At 60.4% G+C, this 17,651-nt stretch overlaps 1 protein-coding gene across 1 annotated transcript in view; it reads right to left on the bottom strand.

Annotated features, from left to right (window-relative positions):
• Positions 1–17,651, bottom strand: part of LOC119965724 (alanine aminotransferase 2-like) — an 82,962-nt gene that overhangs the window by 23,354 nt on the left and 41,957 nt on the right. The window contains exons 4-6 of the mRNA XM_038796487.1: positions 15,306–15,426; positions 9,678–9,921; positions 9,000–9,079 (exon numbers count right to left, since the gene is read on the bottom strand). Coding sequence (XP_038652415.1) covers positions 9,000–9,079; positions 9,678–9,921; positions 15,306–15,426 — 445 coding nt within the window. The remainder of the gene's footprint in view (positions 1–8,999; positions 9,080–9,677; positions 9,922–15,305; positions 15,427–17,651) is intronic.

The raw sequence follows: 17,651 nt of genomic DNA, 5'->3' as shown, positions 1-17,651 counted from the left end.
GAGAGGCCACAGAACGAGACGCCACGGAACCAGAAGCCACGGAACGAGAGGCCACGGAACGAGAGGCCACGGAACAAGAGGCCACGGAACGAGAGGCCACGGAACGAGAGGCCACGGAACCAGACGCCACGGAACCAGACGCCACGGAACCAGAAGCCACGGAACGAGAGGCCACGGAACGAGAGGCCACGGAACAAGAGGCCACGGAACGAGAGGCCACGGAACGAGAGGCCACGGAACCAGACGCCACGGAACCAGACGCCACGGAACCAGACGCCACGGAACGAGACGCCACGGAACCAGATGCCACGGAACCAGACGCCACGGAACCAGATGCCACGGAACCAGACGCCACGGAACGAGAGGCCACGGAACGAGACGCCACGGAACGAGAGGCCACGGAACGAGAGGCCACGGAACGAGAGGCCACGGAACCAGACGCCACGGAACCAGACGCCACGGAACCAGACGCCACGGAACGAGAGGCCACGGAACCAGACGCCACGGAACGAGACGCCACGGAACGAGACGTCACGGAACGAGAGGCCACGGAACCAGACGCCACGGAACCAGACGCCACGGAACGAGAGGCCATGGAACGAGAGGCCACGGAACCAGACGCCACGGAACGAGAGGCCACGGAACCAGACGCCACGGAACGAGAGGCCACGGAACGAGAGGCCACGGAACGAGAGGCCACGGAACGAGACGCCACGGAACCAGACGCCACGGAACCAGACTCCACGGAACGAGAGGCCACGGAACCAGACGCCACGGAACGAGAGGCCACGGAACGAGAGGACACGGAACGAGACGCCACGGAACGAGAGGCCACGGAACGAGAGGCCATGGAACCAGACGCCACGGAACGAGTCGCAACGGAACGAGAGGCCACGGAACGAGACGCCACGGAACGAGAGGCCACGGAACGAGAGGCCACGGAACGAGAGGCCACGGAACCAGAGGCCACGGAACCAGAGGCCACGGAACCAGAGGCCACGGAACGAGAGGCCACGGAACGAGAGGCCACGGAACGAGAGGCCACGGAACCAGACACCACGGAACGAGAGGCCACGGAACCAGAGGCAACGGAACCAGACACCACGGAACGAGAGGCCACGGAACGAGAGGCCACGGAACCAGACGCCACGGAACGAGAGGCCACGGAACCAGAGGCCACGGAACGAGAGGCCACGGAACGAGAGGCCACGGAACGAGAGGCCACGGAACGAGAGGCCACGGAACCAGACGCCACGGAACCAGACGCCACGGAACGAGAGGCCGCGGAACGAGAGGCCACGGAACGAGAGGCCACGGAACCAGACACCACGGAACGAGAGGCCACGGAACCAGACGCCACGGAACCAGACGCCACGGAACGAGAGGCCGCGGAACGAGAGGCCACGGAACGAGAGGCCACGGAACCAGACACCACGGAACGAGAGGCCACGGAACGAGAGGCCACGGAACGAGAGGCCACGGAACCAGAGGCCACGGAACGAGAGGCCACGGAACGAGAGGCCACGGAACGAGAGGCCACGGAACGAGAGGCCACGGAACCAGACACCACGGAACGAGAGGCCACGGAACGAGAGGCCACGGAACGAGAGGCCACGGAACGAGAGGCCACGGAACGAGAGGCCACGGAACGAGAAGCCACGGAACGAGAGGCCACGGAACCAGACACCACGGAACGAGAGGCCACGGAACGAGAGGCCACGGAACCAGACGCCACGGAACGAGACGCCACGGAACCAGACGCCACGGAACCAGACGCCACGGAACGAGAGGCCACGGAACGAGAGGCCACGGAACGAGAGGCCACGGAACGAGAGGCCACGGAACGAGAGGCCACGGAACGAGAGCCCACGGAACCAGACGCCACGGAACCAGATGCCACGGAACCAGACGCCACGGAACGAGAGGCCACGGAACGAGACGTCACGGAACGAGAGGCCACGGAACGAGAGGCCATGGAACCAGACGCCACGGAACCAGACGCCACGGAACGAGAGGCCACGGAACCAGAGGCCACGGAACGAGAGGCCACGGAACGAGAGGCCACGGAACCAGACGCCACGGAACGAGAGGCCACGGAACCAGACGCCACGGAACGAGACACCACGGAACCAGACGCCACGGAACCAGACGCCACGGAACCAGACGCCACGGAACGAGAGGCCACGGAACGAGAGGCCACGGAACGAGACACCACGGAACCAGACGCCACGGAACCAGACGCCACGGAACCAGACGCCACGGAACGAGAGGCCACGGAACCAGACGCCACGGAACCAGACGCCACGGAACGAGAGGCCACGGAACCAGATGCCACGGAACGAGAGGCCACGGAACCAGATGCCACGGAACCAGACGCCACGGAACCAGAGGCCACGGAACCAGACGCCACGGAACCAGACGCCACGGAACCAGACGCCACGGAACGAGAGGCCACGGAACGAGAGGCCACGGAACGAGAGGCCACGGAACCAGACGCCACGGAATGAGAGGCCACGGAACCAGAGGCCACGGAACCAGACGCCACGGAACGAGACGTCACGGAACGAGAGGCCACGGAACGAGAGGCCATGGAACGAGAGGCCACGGAACGAGAGGCCACGGAACCAGACACCACGGAACCAGACGCCACGGAACCAGACGCCTCGGAACGAGAGGCCACGGAACCAGACGCCACGGAACCAGACGCCACGGAACCAGACGCCACGGAACCAGACGCCACGGAATGAGAGGCCACGGAACGAGAGGCCACGGAACCAGACGCCACGGAACGAGACGCCACGGAACGAGAGGCCACGGAACGAGAGGCCACGGAACGAGAGGCCACGGAACCAGACGCCACGGAACGAGAGGCCACGGAACCAGACGTCACGGAACGAGACGCCACGGAACGAGAGGCCACGGAACGAGAGGCCACGGAACGAGAGGCCACGGAACCAGACGCCACGGAACGAGAGGCCACGGAACCAGACGCCACGGAACCAGAGGCCACGGAACCAGACGCCACGGAACCAGACGGCACGGAACCAGACGCCACGGAACGAGAGGCCACGGAACGAGAGGCCACGGAACGAGAGGCCACGGAATGAGAGGCCACGGAACGAGAGGCCATGGAACGAGAGGCCACGGAACGAGAGGCCACGGAACCAGACGCCACGGAACAGGAGGCCACGGAACCAGACGCCACGGAACCAGACGCTACGGAACCAGACGCCACAGAACGAGAGGCCACGGAACGAGAGGCCACGGAACGAGAGGCCACGGAATGAGAGGCCACGGAACCAGACGCCACGGAACGAGAGGCCACGGAACCAGACGCCACGGAACCAGACGCCACGGAACCAGACGCCACGGAACGAGAGGCCACGGAACGAGACGTCACGGAACGAGACGTCACGGAACGAGAGGCCACGGAACGAGACGCCACGGAACCAGACGCCACGGAACCAGACGCCACGGAACCAGACGCCACGGAAGCAGACGCCACGGAACCAGACGCCACGGAACCAGACGCCACGGAACGAGAGGCCACGGAACGAGAGGCCACGGAACGAGAGGCCACGGAACGAGAGGCCACGGAACGAGAGGCCACGGAACGAGAGGCCACGGAACCAGACGCCACGGAACCAGACGCCACGGAACGAGAGGCCACGGAACCAGACGCCACGGAACCAGACGCCACGGAACGAGAGGCCACGGAACGAGAGGCCACGGAACGAGAGGCCACGGAACCAGACGCCACGGAAGGAGAGGCCACGGAACGAGAGGCCACGGAACGAGAGGCCACGGAACGAGAGGCTACGGAACCAGACGCCACGGAACGAGAGGCCACGGAACGAGAGGCCACGGAACCAGACGCCACGGAACGAGACGCCACGGAACGAGAGGCCACGGAACCAGACGCCACGGAACCAGATGCCACGGAACCAGACGCCACGGAACGAGAGGCCACGGAACGAGAGGCCACGGAACGAGAGGCCACGGAACCAGACGCCACGGAAGGAGAGGCCACGGAACGAGAGGCCACGGAACCAGACGCCACGGAACCAGATGCCACGGAACCAGACGCCACGGAACGAGAGGCCACGGAACGAGACGCCACGGAACGAGAGGCCACGGAACGAGAGGCCACGGAACCAGACGCCACGGAACGAGAGGCCACGGAACGAGAGGCCACGGAACCAGACGCCACGGAACGAGAGGCCACGGAACCAGAGGCCACGGAACCAGACGCCACGGAACGAGAGGCCACGGAACCAGAGGCCACGGAACGACAGGCCACGGAACCAGACGCCACGGAACGAGAGGCCACGGAACGAGAGGCCACGGAACGAGAGGCCACGGAACGAGAGGCCACGGAACGAGAGGCCACGGAACCAGACGCCACGGAACGAGACGCCACGGAACCAGACGCCACGGAACCAGACGCCACGGAACGAGAGGCCGCGGAACGAGACGCCACGGAACGAGAGGCCACGGAACGAGAGGCCACGGAACCAGACGCCACGGAACGAGAGGCCACGGAACGAGAGGCCACGGAACGAGAGGCCACGGAACGAGACACCACGGAACCAGATGCCACGGAACCAGACGCCACGGAACCAGACGCCATGGAACGAGAGGCCACGGAACGAGAGGCCACGGAACCAGATGCCACGGAACCAGACGCCACGGTACCAGACGCCACGGAACCAGACGCCACGGAACGAGAGGCCACGGAACGAGAGGCCACGGAACCAGACGCCACGGAACCAGACGCCACGGTACCAGACGCCACGGAACCAGACGCCACGGAACGAGAGGCCACGGAACGAAGGCCACGGAACGAGAGGCCACGGAACCAGACGCCACGGAACGAGAGGCCACGGAACGAGACGTCACGGAACGAGTCGTCACGGAACGAGAGGCCACGGAGCCAGACGCCACGGAACGAGAGGCCACGGAACGAGACGCCACGGAACCAGACGCCACGGAACGAGAGGCCACGGAACGAGACGCCACGGAACCAGACGCCACGGAACCAGACGCCACGGAACCAGACGCCACGGAACGAGAGGCCACGGAACGAGAGGCCACGGAACCAGACGCCAGGGAACCAGACGCCAGGGAACCAGACGTCACGGAACGAGAGGCCACGGAACGAGAGGCCACGGAACGAGAGGCCACGGAACCAGACGCCACGGAACGAGAGGCCACGGAACCAGACGCCACGGAACCAGAGGCCACGGAACCAGACGCCACGGAACCAGACGGCACGGAACCAGACGCCACGGAACGAGAGGCCACGGAACGAGAGGCCACGGAACGAGAGGCCACGGAACGAGAGGCCACGGAACCAGACGCCACGGAACGAGAGGCCACGGAACCAGACGCCACGGAACCAGACGCCACAGAACGAGAGGCCACGGAACGAGAGGCCACGGAACGAGAAGCCACGGAACGAGAGGCCACGGAATGAGAGGCCACGGAACCAGACGCCACGGAACCAGACGCCACGGAACCAGACGCCACGGAACGAGAGGCCACGGAACGAGACGTCACGGAACGAGACATCACGGAACGAGAGGCCACGGAACGAGACGCCACGGAACGAGACGCCACAGAACCAGACGCCACGGAACCAGACGCCACGGAACCAGACGCCACGGAACCGGACGCCACGGAACCAGACGCCACGGAACCAGACGCCACGGAACGAGAGGCCACGGAACGAGACGCCACGGAACGAGACGTCACGGAACCAGACGCCACGGAACGAGAGGCCACGAACCAGACGCCACGGAACGAGAGGCCACGGAACGAGAGGCCACGGAACGAGACGCCACAGGAACGAGAGGCCACGGAACCAGACGCCACGGTACCAGACGCCACGGAACCAGACGCCACGGAACCAGACGTCACGGAACGAGACGTCACGGAACCAGACGCCACGGAACCAGACGCCACGGAACCAGACGCCACGGAACCAGACGCCACGGAACGAGAGGCCACGGAATGTCACTCTTTTCTCCTCCATCCCATAGCCTCTCTGGCCAAGAAAGAATCTGGATGGATCCTGACACCTAACTATCAACCATCAAGCATTGAATCAAACAACCTCTCTGACTGACCAGATGGTCCCGACCAGTCGGAGATATTTCAGAAAACAAGCTTCCCATGCCCGATATTTTACTGTTTCAGACATCAGCAAGGGATTTTGGTCCAATCTGTTAAAAGAGGAATGCCAATACAAATTTGCCGTCACATTCCGGGGAGCACAGTACACCTGGACATGTCTCCCACATGGATTTCATAATTCCCCCTCCATATTCCACCAAGGATTAACAAAAGGGCTCGCAAATTTATCCAAACTCAAATGTTTAATTCAGTCAGTAGGTGACTGTCTCCTCCAGACCGAAACGAGAGAGGCACACTTAGACCTCCGAGATGCATTGTGTTGCCTGGGACTAAACATTAGTCTTAAAAAAGGCTGAGATCAGGAAAACCCAGCTCACCTATTGAGGCACGAGGGCGACCTGCGGGAAACGAGAGATAGAAAGGAAAAGAGGAGAGACCACCTTCAAATTGCCCTAACCGCGTGATTTAAAATCCCTAAGATCCTTTGTAGGACAGGTATGTCATGTTCTATGACAAATATGAATGCAGAATACAGGATTAACGGTAGGGTTCTTGGCAATGTGGAGGAGCAGAGAGATCTTGCGGTCTATGTCCATAGATCTTTGAAAGTTGCCACTCAAGTGGATAGAGCTGTGAAGAAGGCCTAAGGTGTGCTAGCGTTCATTAGAAGAGGGATTGAATTTAAGAGCCGTGAGGTGATGATGCATCTGTGCAAAACCTTGGTAAGGCCACATTTGGAGTACTGTGTGCAGTTCTGGTCACCTCATTTTAGGAAGGATGTGGAAGCTTTGGAAAAGGTGCAAAGGAGATTTACCAGGATGTTGCCTGGAATGGAGAGTAGGTCATACGAGGAAAGGTTGAGGGTGCTAGGCCTTTTCTCATTAGAACGGAGAAGGATGAGGGGCGACTTGATAGAGGTTTATAAGATGATCAGGGGAATAGATAGAGTAGACTGTCAGAGGTTTTTCCCCGGGTGGAACAAACCATTACAAGCGGACATAAATTTAAGGTGAATGGTGGAAGATATAGGGGGGATGTCAGAGGTAGGTTCTTTACCCAGAGAATAGTGGGGGCATGGAATACACTTCCTGTGGAAGTAGTTGAGTTGGAAACATTAGGGTCCTTCAAGCGGCTATTGGATAGGTACATGGATTATGTTAGAATAATGGAGTGTAGATTAATTTGTTCTTAAGGGCAGCACGGTAGCATTGTGGATAGCACAGTTGCTTCACAGCTCCAGGGTCCCAAGTTCGATTCCGGCTTGGGTCACTGTCTGTGCGGAGTCTGCACGTTCTCCCCGTGTCTGCGTGGGTTTCCTCCGGGTGCTCCGGTTTCCTCCCACAGTCCAAAGATGTGCAGGTTAGTTGGATTGGCCATGATAAATTTCCCTTAGTGTTGGGTGAGGTTACTGGGTTATGGGGATAGGGTGGAGGTGTTGACCTTGGGTAGGGTGCTCTTTCCAAGAGCTGGTGCAGACTCGATGGGCCGAATGGCCCCTTTCTGCATTGTAAATTCTATGATAATCTATGATTAATCTAGAACAAAGGTTCGGCACAACATCGTAGGCCGAAGGGCCTGTTCTGTGCTGTATTTTTCTATGTTCTATGTTCTCGGGAGGGTATTGCCGAAGCCAAATTTGCAACAAAAGATTTGTTCTCCTAAAAGAGGACTGCCCTTGGAATTAGCCTGGGCAGCATTCTCAGACTGTCGGTCAGCTAAAAGAGACCTTGGCCCAGGAACCAATCGTACAAGTGCCGCATCCACGACTGCCTTTTGCTGTTGAAGCTGCGGCGATAGACACGACTCTGTCTGCCGTTCTCCTACAGGAAAGATACGGGAGAGCGGGACTAAGTCCGGCAGAACACGCGCCACCTACTGGCAGCTTTTTGCACAGTCCAATATTTTACCAAAATTATATCCACTAAATATTTTAACGGAACGCACAGCCCTCTAACTGTCATTAGACGGAAGAATAAAAGCTGGAACTAATCGTCAGAATACCAGAGCCCGATTGACTTTAATGTTAACAAGGGAAGGTCATGACTGTTAAAAGACCTAAAACACCTATCGGGGTAACGTTTGAGTTCGATTCATGAGTTGAACACCAGTTATCACTTGTTGAGTTAAAGTCTGTGTGACGTTCATTGAGTTAAAGTCTGTGTTTTATTAAGGGTTCAGTATCAGTCTGTGTGACAATAACTAACTGCGTGAGAGCCTGTGTGTCACACTTGATCCGAAGACGGTAAATTTGATTTAAGAATGCCCGCGTGGGTAGTTTGTGTGACCTGTCAGTTTGTGACCCTCGGCTTGGAGGGGGCACAAGAAGGAAATCTGCCGTCCTTACCCAGTCCGGCAGACACTAACTCCAGACCCACAACAATGTCGACTGGACAAATTACAGGACGATATTGACAAACCTTCAAAATAGGTCAGTAACTGGACATTAAATATACATAAAAATGAGATAGTACTGCGGAGAAGGGTGAGGTCACTGAGTACTTGCATGTCTAGATGAACAGGGCACACACAATGATAATCTTTATTATTGTCACAAGTAGGCTTACATTAACACCGCAAAGTTACTGTGAAAATCCCCTAGTCGCCACACTCCGGCGCCTGTTCGGGTACACAGAGGGAGAATTCAGAATGTCCAATTCACCTAACAGCACGTCTTTCGGGACTTGTGAGAGGAAACCGGAGCGCCCGGAGGAAACCCACGCAGACACGGGGAGAACGTGCAGACTCCGCACAGACAGTGACCCAAGCCGGGAATCGAACCCGGGACCCTGGAGCTGTAAAGCAACAGTGCTAACCACTGTGCTGCCATGCCGTCCCACGATCATGAATGGGAGTGACCTGTTTACCTCATCAGCCAATAAGAAAAGCCGTTCTTCAGCAGCGAATCGGATGACATTTTCAATGCAGTCTCTGCTCAGCATCTGCCCTGTCAGAACCAGAGGACAACGGGTTAGGGGATTTGGCAAAAACTAATAATAATAATAATAATCTTTATCAGTGCTAAAAGTAGGCTTGCATTAACACTGCAATGAAGTCACTGTGAAGATGCCCCAGGAGAGGGAGAGATGTTTCTGTACACGGTAACCTGAAAGGTGCTGTCTGAAACTGCGGTGGAAGCAGACTAGATGATCTTCTTTAAAATTTAGATGACCAAATTCTCTTTTTTCCGTTTAAGGGGCAATTTAGCGTGGCCAATCCACCTACCCTGCACATCTTTGGGTTGTGGGAGTGAGACCCGCGCAGACACGGGGAGAATGTGCAAACTCCGCACGGACAGTGACCCAGAGCCGGGATCGAACCCGGGTCCTCAGCGGCGTGAGGCAGCTGTGCTAACCACTGCGCCGCCCTAAAGAAGAAGTCTCAATAACTTTGCAAATGAAGTTGGACAACTGCTCGAATGAGTAATGACAATGCAAGAAGAGAGAGAACGCTCTTTCAAAGGGGTAGCACAGTCAAATGGGCTGAATGGCCATGTCCTGGGTTGTATCATTGTGATTTTCTTACTGAAGCAGATAGACACATACCTGTTGGGTTGCCAGGATTTACAACACAAAGAACTTTCGGGGAACAATATCGGCGACTCTCACTGAGAGCCCTCCTCAGTTCCAGGACGTCTAAATTCCAACCTTGCTCCTCGTCCAGGGAATACGGAATCACTGCTCCGCCCGACAGGGCAATACACTCCGAAAGCAGAGGGGAATTTGGGATTGGGATCATGATTCCTGTCTTTGTCTGGCTTCTGTTGTCGATCAGCAGCTTGAAGATAATCTGTGGAAAGAGGAAGAATTGGGAGAGATTTCCTGATTATTCAGCCATATCCTCACTCCTTGGATCAATCCCTCTCCAGAGTGGATCAATTTCACTGGATCCGTGCCTTAGAGTAGATCATTGGCTCAGTGTCCATAGGTTATAGGAGCAGATTCAGGCCACTCGGCCCATCGAGTCTGCTCTGCCATTCAATCATGGCTGATATTTTTCTCATCCCCATTCTCCTGCCTTCTCCCCATAACCCCTGATCCACTTATTGATCAAAACAAAGGGAACAAAGAACAAAGAACAAAGAAAAGTATAGCGCAGGAACAGGCCCTTCGGCCCTCCAATCCTGTGCCGATCACGATGCCCGCCCAAACAAAACAATCTGCCCTTACTCAGACAATGTTGTCGAGGAGAATACTCCGGTACAGTCAACCAGGCTACATGGGATTGAGGTTCACAAGGAAGAGGTGTTAGCAATTTTGGAAAGTATAAAAATAGATACGTCCCCTGGGCCAGATGGGATTTATCCTAGGATTCTCTGGGAAGCCATGGAGGACATTGCAGAGCCTTTGTCCTTGATCTTTATGTCGTCTTTGTCGACAGGAATAGTGCCGGAAGACTGGAGGATAGCAAATGTTGTCCCCTTGTTCAAGAAGGGGAGTAGAGACAACCCTGGTAATTATAGACCTGTGAGCCTTACTTTGGTTGTGGGTAAAATGTTGGAAAAGGTTATAAGAGATAGGGTTTATAATCACCTTGAAAAGAACAAGTTGATTAGCGATAGTCAACACGGTTTTGTGAAGGGTAGGTCATGCCTCACAAACCTTATTGAGTTTTTTGAGAAGGTGACCAAACAGGTGGATGAGGGTAAAGCGGTTGATGTGGTGTATATGGATTACAGTAAGGCGTTTGATAAGGTTCCCCACGGTAGGCTATTGCAGAAAATAAGGAAGTATGGGATTGAAGGTGGTTTAGCGGTTTGGATCAGTAATTGGCTAGCTGAAAGAAGACAGAGGGTGGTGGTTGATGGCAAATGTTCATCCTGGAGTTCAGTTACTAGTGGTGTACCGCAAGGATCTGTTTTGGGGCCACTGCTGTTTGTCATTTTTATAAATGACCTGGAAGAGGGTGTAGAAGGATGGGTTAGTAAATTTGCAGATGACACGAAGGTCGGTGGAGTTGTGGATAGTGCTGAAGGATGTTATAGGATACAGAGGGACATAGATAAGCTGCAGAGCTGGGCTGAGAGGTGGCAGATGGAGTTTAATGCGGAAAAGTGTGAGGTGGTTCACTTTGGAAGGAGTAACAGGAATGCAGAGTACTGGGCTAATGGCAAGATTCTTGGTAGTGTAGATGAACAGAGAGATCTCGGCATCCAGGTACATAAATCCCTGAAAGTTGCCACCCAGGTTAATAGGGCTGTTAAGAAGGCATATGGTGTGCTAGCCTTTATCAGTAGGGGGACTGAGTTTCGGAGCCACAAGGTCATGCTGCAGCTGTACATAACTCTGGTGCGGCCGCTCCTGGAGTACTGCGTGCAGTTCTGGTCACCACATTATAGGAAGGATGTGGAAGCTTTGGAAAGGGTTCAGAGGAGATGTTGCCTCTGATGTTGCCTGGTATGGAGGGAAGGTCTTACGAGGAAAGGCTCAGGGACTTGAGGTTGTTTTCGTTAGAGAGAAGAAGGCTGAGATGTGACTTAATAGAGACATATAAGATAGTCAGAGGGTTAGATAGGGTGGACAGTGAGAGTCTCTTTCCTCGGATGGTGATGACCAACACGAGGGGACATAGCTTTAAATTGAGGGGTGATAGATATAGGACAGATGTCAGAGGCAGTTTCTTTACTCAGAGAGTAGTAGGGGTGTGGAACGCCCTGCCTGCAACAGTAGTAGACTCGCCAACTTTAAGGGCATTTAAGTGGTCACTGGATAGACATATGGATGAAAATGGAATAGTGTAGGTCAGATGGGCTTCAGATGGTTTCACAGGTCGGCGCAAAATCGAGGGCCGAAGGGCCCGTACTGCGCTGTAGTGTTCTATGTTCTATGACCCATCCAGGTGTCTGTTAAATGTTGCTAATGTGCTGCTTCCACCACATCCACTGGCAGCGCGTTCCAGGCACCCACCACTCTCTGTAGGAAACACTTACCCCACACATCTCCCTTAAACTCCCCCCTCTCACCTTGAACCCGTGCCCCCCTGCCCCTCCCCCCGCCCCCCCTGTGTAATTGACACTTCCACTCTGGGAAAAACCCTCTGACTATCCACCCTGTCTGCGCCTCTCATAATTTTGTAAACCTCTATCAGGTCCCCCCTCAGCCTCCGTCTTTCCAGTGAGAACAATCCGAGTTCATTCAACCTCTCGTTATACCTAACACCCTGGAGACCAGGCCACATCCTGGTGAACCCTCCCTGCCCCCTCTCCAAAGCTTCCACGGCCTTCTGATAATGTGGTGACCAGAACTGCACGCAATACTCCAAATGCGGCCTAACCAAGGTTTTATACAGCTGCAACATAGATTTCCCAACTCCTGTACTCAATGCCCCGGCTGATGAAGGCAAGCATGTCAGATGCCATCTTTTGTTTTTAGAAATTTAGAGTACCCAATAATTTTCTTACAATTAAGGGGCAATTTAGCATGGCCAATCCAGTAAAACCTGCACATCGTTGGGTTGTGGGGGCGAAACCCACGCAGACACGGGGAGAAAGTGCAAACTCCACACGGACAGTGACCCAGGGCCGGGATTCGAACCCGGGTCCTCAGCGCTGCAGTCCCAGTGCTAACCACTGCGCCACGTGCTGCCCCGCCGCATACCTTCTTAATCACCTTGCCCACCTGTGTTGCCACGTTTAGGGAACTGTGGACCTGCACGCCCAGATCCCTCTGTATGTTAATGTTCCTCAGGATTCTGCCATTGACAGTATAATTCATACCTAGATTTGATCCTCCAAAATGCATCACCTCACATTTGTCCGGATTAAACTCCATCTGCCATTTCTGTGCCCAATCTCCAGTCTATCTGTATCCTGTTGTATCCTCTGACAATCCTCAGCACTATCAGCAACTCCGCCAATCTTCGTGTTTTCCACAAACTTACCAATCAGACCACCCACACTTTCCTCCACAAACAGCAGTGGTCTGCTGGCTGAGGGGGCGGGGGGGGGTGTCTGCCAGGGCTGGGGGGGCAGTAACGGGAGGGGGGTGACCAGGAGAAGGGCCGTGGGGTCGGGGTCTTCCCCACAGGGCTGAGGTTGGGCAGCCATCCCACCTAGCAACCAGGTGGCACACTGCTGGAGGGGCATAGCACGGCTCGCGGAAGGAGGGAGGGCCCCTACAGAAGACCCCAGGTGAGGGGACAGGACAGGAGACGCAGAGTGTGAGGCTGGCAGGGACGGGCGGAGGGGGTGAAGCTCCCCTGATGACAGGGGTGCGGTTCGGAGGGAGGAGCGTCGTGGGGAACGTGGGGGTGGGGGGGGGGGGGGGACGATCGGTGTGGGAGAGGGAAACATGCGGGGGGGGGGGGCATGTGCTGCAGTGCAGTCCGTTGGGTCTGGATGGGCAGGGGGTGGGGGGGGGGGGGTAGTCACCAGACTGCCATGTCTGTCCTTTACCCCCGCTGCCAATGGTTATGGTGTCCAGCCAGATGTGGCTGGCAGCTGCCTGCCCGCCTCAGCCATTGTGGACGCACTGTCGCTGCAGGAGGAGGGGCTGCCCAGGGAGGAGATGGCAGAGCAAGAGCCAATCCCAGAGGAGAAGGAGCCGGTCCCAGAGGAGAAGGAGCCGGCCCCAGAAGAGAAGGAGCCGGTCCCAGAGGAGAAGGAGCCGGTCCCAGAGGAGAAGGAGCCGGCCCCAGAAGAGAAGGAGCCGGTCCCAGAGGAGAAGGAGCCGGCCCCAGAGGAGAAGGAGCCGGCCCCAGAGGAGAAGGAGCCGGCCCCAGAGGAGAAGGAGCCAATCCCAGAGGAGAAGGAGCCGGTCCCAGAGGAGAAGGAGCCGGCCCCAGAAGAGAAGGAGCCGGTCCCAGAGGAGAAGGAGCCGGCCCCAGAGGAGAAGGAGTCGGCCCCAGAGGAGAAGGAGCCGGCCCCAGAGGAGGAGGAGCCGGTCCCAGAGGAGAAGGAGCCGGTCCCCAGAGGAGAAGGAGCCGGCCCCAGAGGAGAAGGAGCCGGCCCCAGAGGAGAAGGAGCCGACCCCAGAGGAGAAGGAGCCGGCCCCAGAGGAGAAGGAGCCGGCCCCAGAGGAGAAGGAGCCGGCCCCAGAGGAGAAGGAGCCGACCCCAGAGGAGAAGGAGCCGGCCCCAGAGGAGAAGGAGCCGGTCCCAGAGGAGAAGGAGCCGGCCCCAGAGGAGAAGGAGCCGGCCCCAAAGGAGGAGGAGCTGGTCCCAGAGGAGAAAGGGCCGGCCCCAGAGGAGAAAGGACTGGCCCCAGAGGAGAAGGAACCGACCCCAGAGGAGAAGGAGCAGCCCCAGAGGAGAAGGAACCCACCCCAGAGGAGAAGGAGCCGGCCACAGAGGAGAAGGAGCCGGTCCCAGAGGAGAAAGGGCCGGCCCCAGAGGAAAAAGGGCCGGCCCCAGAGGAGAAGGAGCCGGCCCCAGAGGAGAAGGAGCCGGCCCCAAAGGAGAAGGAGCCGACCCCAGAGGACAAGGAGCCGGCCCCAGAGGAGAAAGGGCCGGCTCCAGAGGAGAAAGGGCCGGCCCCAGAGGAGAAAGGGCCGGCTCCAGAGGAGAAGGAGCCGACCCCAGTGGAGAAGGAGCCGACCCCAGAGGAGAAGGAGCCGACCCCAGAGGTAGACGGAGCCGGCCCCAGAGGAGAAGGAGCCGACCCCAGAGGAGACGGAGCCGGCCCCAGAGGACAAGGGGCCGGCCAGTGAGGATGGAGTGCCGGCAGCCCAACAAGCCGAAGACGAGGAGGGAAGAGGTTGCCCCGTCAGGCCCCGTGTGTACCGGCACTGGCTCTCCTTCGAGGACCTGCCGGACCGGGTGTGTCACCGCCTGCAGCGGCTGGTCAGGGAAACTGTGCGACATCTGTGCCGAGAGATGGTGCATCTGGAGCTGTGGGGAATGGGGGAGGACACTGCCTCTCGGTGGCCATCAAGGTGATGGTCGCCCTGCATGTTTTTGGCACGGGCTGTATCCAGCTGCTGAGCGAGGACCAGTCTGGGATCTCTCAGGTCTCCCTGAACAGGTGACGGATACTCTACATCTCGGGCGGCCAATACATCAGCTTCAAACTGAACCGTGCCCACCATGATGCTCGAGGTCCGGGATTCAGCCGCATTGCCACAATGCCCCAGGGTCAGGGGGTGATCGACAGCATCATGAGGGGGTGCTCTACATCAATAGGAGAGGGTCCCACTCCCTCAATAAGCAGTTGGTGTCTGACCGTCTGCGCCCAATACCCGGGCAGCGTTGACAAACTCAACCGATCCCATCACTTTGAGACCCACCCCCGGCTGAGGGATTGGCTCCCGGGAAACACGGCTTATCCGCTGCTCCTGGCTGGTGACACCGAATCGGAGGCTACAGACCGACAGGGAGACCCACAACAACAACGGCCATATAGCCACCAGAGCCGTGACCGAGCGGGGCACCGGCGGCATCAAGATAGGCTTCAGCTCATCACCCCCACCCCCCCAGCGCTCCCACCCCCCCCAGCGCACCCCCCCCCCCAGCGCTCCCACCCCCCCAGCGCTCCCACCCCCCCAGCGCTCCCACCCCCCCCCAGCGCACCACCCCCCCCCCAGCGCTCCCACCCCCCCCAGGGCACCACCCCCCCAGCGCTCCCACCCCCCCCCAGCGCACCACCCCCCCCAGCGCACCACCCCCCCCAGCGCTCCCACCCCCCCCAGCGCTCCCACCCCCCCAGCGCTCCCACCCCCCCCCAGCGCTCCCACACCCCCCCAGCGCTCCCACCCCCCCCCAGCGCTCCCACCCCCCCCCAGCGCACCACCCCCCCCAGCGCACCACCCCCCCCCAGCGCTCCCACCCCCCCCCCAGCGCTCCCACCCCCCCCAGCGCTCCCACCCCCCCCAGCGCACCACCCCCCCAGCGCACCACCCCCCCCAGCGCACCACCCCCCCCAGCGCACCACCCCCCCCCAGCGCTCTCACCCCCCCCAGCGCTCCCACCCCCCCAGCGCTCCCACCCCCCCAGCGCTCCCACCCCCCCCAGCGCTCCACCCCCCCCAGCGCTCCCACCCCCCCCCAGCGCTCCCACCCCCCCAGCGCTCCCACCCCCCCCAGCGCACCACCCCCCCAGCGCTCTCACCCCCCCCAGCGCTCCCACCCCCCCAGCGCTCCCACCCCCCCGCGCTCCCACCCCCCCCAGCGCTCCCACCCCCCCAGCGCTCCCCCCCCCCCAGCGCTCCCACCCCCCCCAGCGCTCCACCCCCCCCAGCGCTCCCACCCCCCCCCAGCGCACCACCCCCCCCAGCGCACCACCCCCCCCAGCGCTCCCACCCCCCCCAGCGCTCCCACCCCCCCCAGCGCTCCCACCCCCCCCAGCGCACCACCCCCCCCAGCGCACCACCCCCCCCAGCGCACCACCCCCCCCAGTGCTCCCACCCCCCCCAGCGCTCCCACCCCCCCCAGCGCTCCCACCCCCCCCCAGCGCCCCACCCCCCCAGCGCTCCACCCCCCCCAGCGCTCCCACCCCCCCCACCCAGCGCTCCCACCCCCCCCAGCGCACAACCCCCCCCAGCGCACCACCCCCCCCAGCGCACCACCCCCCCAGCGCCCACCACCAAACCCCCCCCAGCGCTCCACCCCCCCCAGCGCACCACCCCCCCCAGTGTTCCCACCCCCCCCACCCAGCGCTTACCCACCCCCCCAGTGCTCCCACCTCCCCAGCGCTCTCACCCCCCCCCCAGCGCTCCCACCCCCCCAGCGCTCCCACCCCCCCCAGCGCTCCCACCCCCCCAGCGCTCCCACCCCCCCCAGCGCTCCACCCCCCAGTGCTCCCACCCCCCCCCAGCGCATCCCCCCCCCCCAGCCTCCACCCCCCCCCAGTGCTCCCACCCCCCCCCAGCGCATCCCACACCCCCCCCAGCGCTCCCCACCCCCCCCCAGCGCACCACCCCCCCAGCGCACCACCCCCCCCAGCAACTACCACCCCCCCCACCCAGCTCTCACCCACCCCCCCCCCAGCGCACCACCCCCCCACAGCGCACCCACCCCCCCATCGCACCACCCCCCCAGCGCTCCCACCCCCCCCCCACCCCAGCGCTCCCCACCCCCCCCCCCACTCCCCCAGCCACCACCCCCCCCACCACGCACCACCCCCCCAGCGCACCACCCCCCCCATTCTCCCACCCCCCCCCAGCTCTCCCACCCCCCCAGCTCTCCCACCCCCCCAGCTCCCACCCCCCCCAGCGCACCACCCCCCCCCAGCTCACCACCCCCCCAGCCTCCCACCCCCCCCCCCCCCTCCCACTCCCACCCCCCCCCCCCAGCCACCCCCCCCACGCACCACCCCCCCCAGCGCTCCCACCCCCCCCCCACCCAGCGCTCCCACCCCCCCCCATCGCACCACCCCCCCCCCCGCGCACCACCCCCCCATCCACCACCCCCCCACCACCACCCCCCCAGTGCTCCCCCCCCCCCCAGCTCCCACCCCCCCATCTCTCCACCCCCCCCAGTGCTCCCACCCCCCCCCAGCTCTCCACCCCCCCAGCGCTCCACCCCCCCCCCCACGCTCCCACCCCCCCCAGCGCTCCCACCCCCCCCAGCGCTCCCACCCCCCCCAGC

The sequence above is a fragment of the Scyliorhinus canicula genome, chromosome 5 (assembly GCF_902713615.1).
Source record: "Scyliorhinus canicula chromosome 5, sScyCan1.1, whole genome shotgun sequence".
Taxonomy (NCBI): domain Eukaryota; kingdom Metazoa; phylum Chordata; class Chondrichthyes; order Carcharhiniformes; family Scyliorhinidae; genus Scyliorhinus; species Scyliorhinus canicula.
This window is presented reverse-complemented; position numbering and strand designations above follow the sequence as displayed.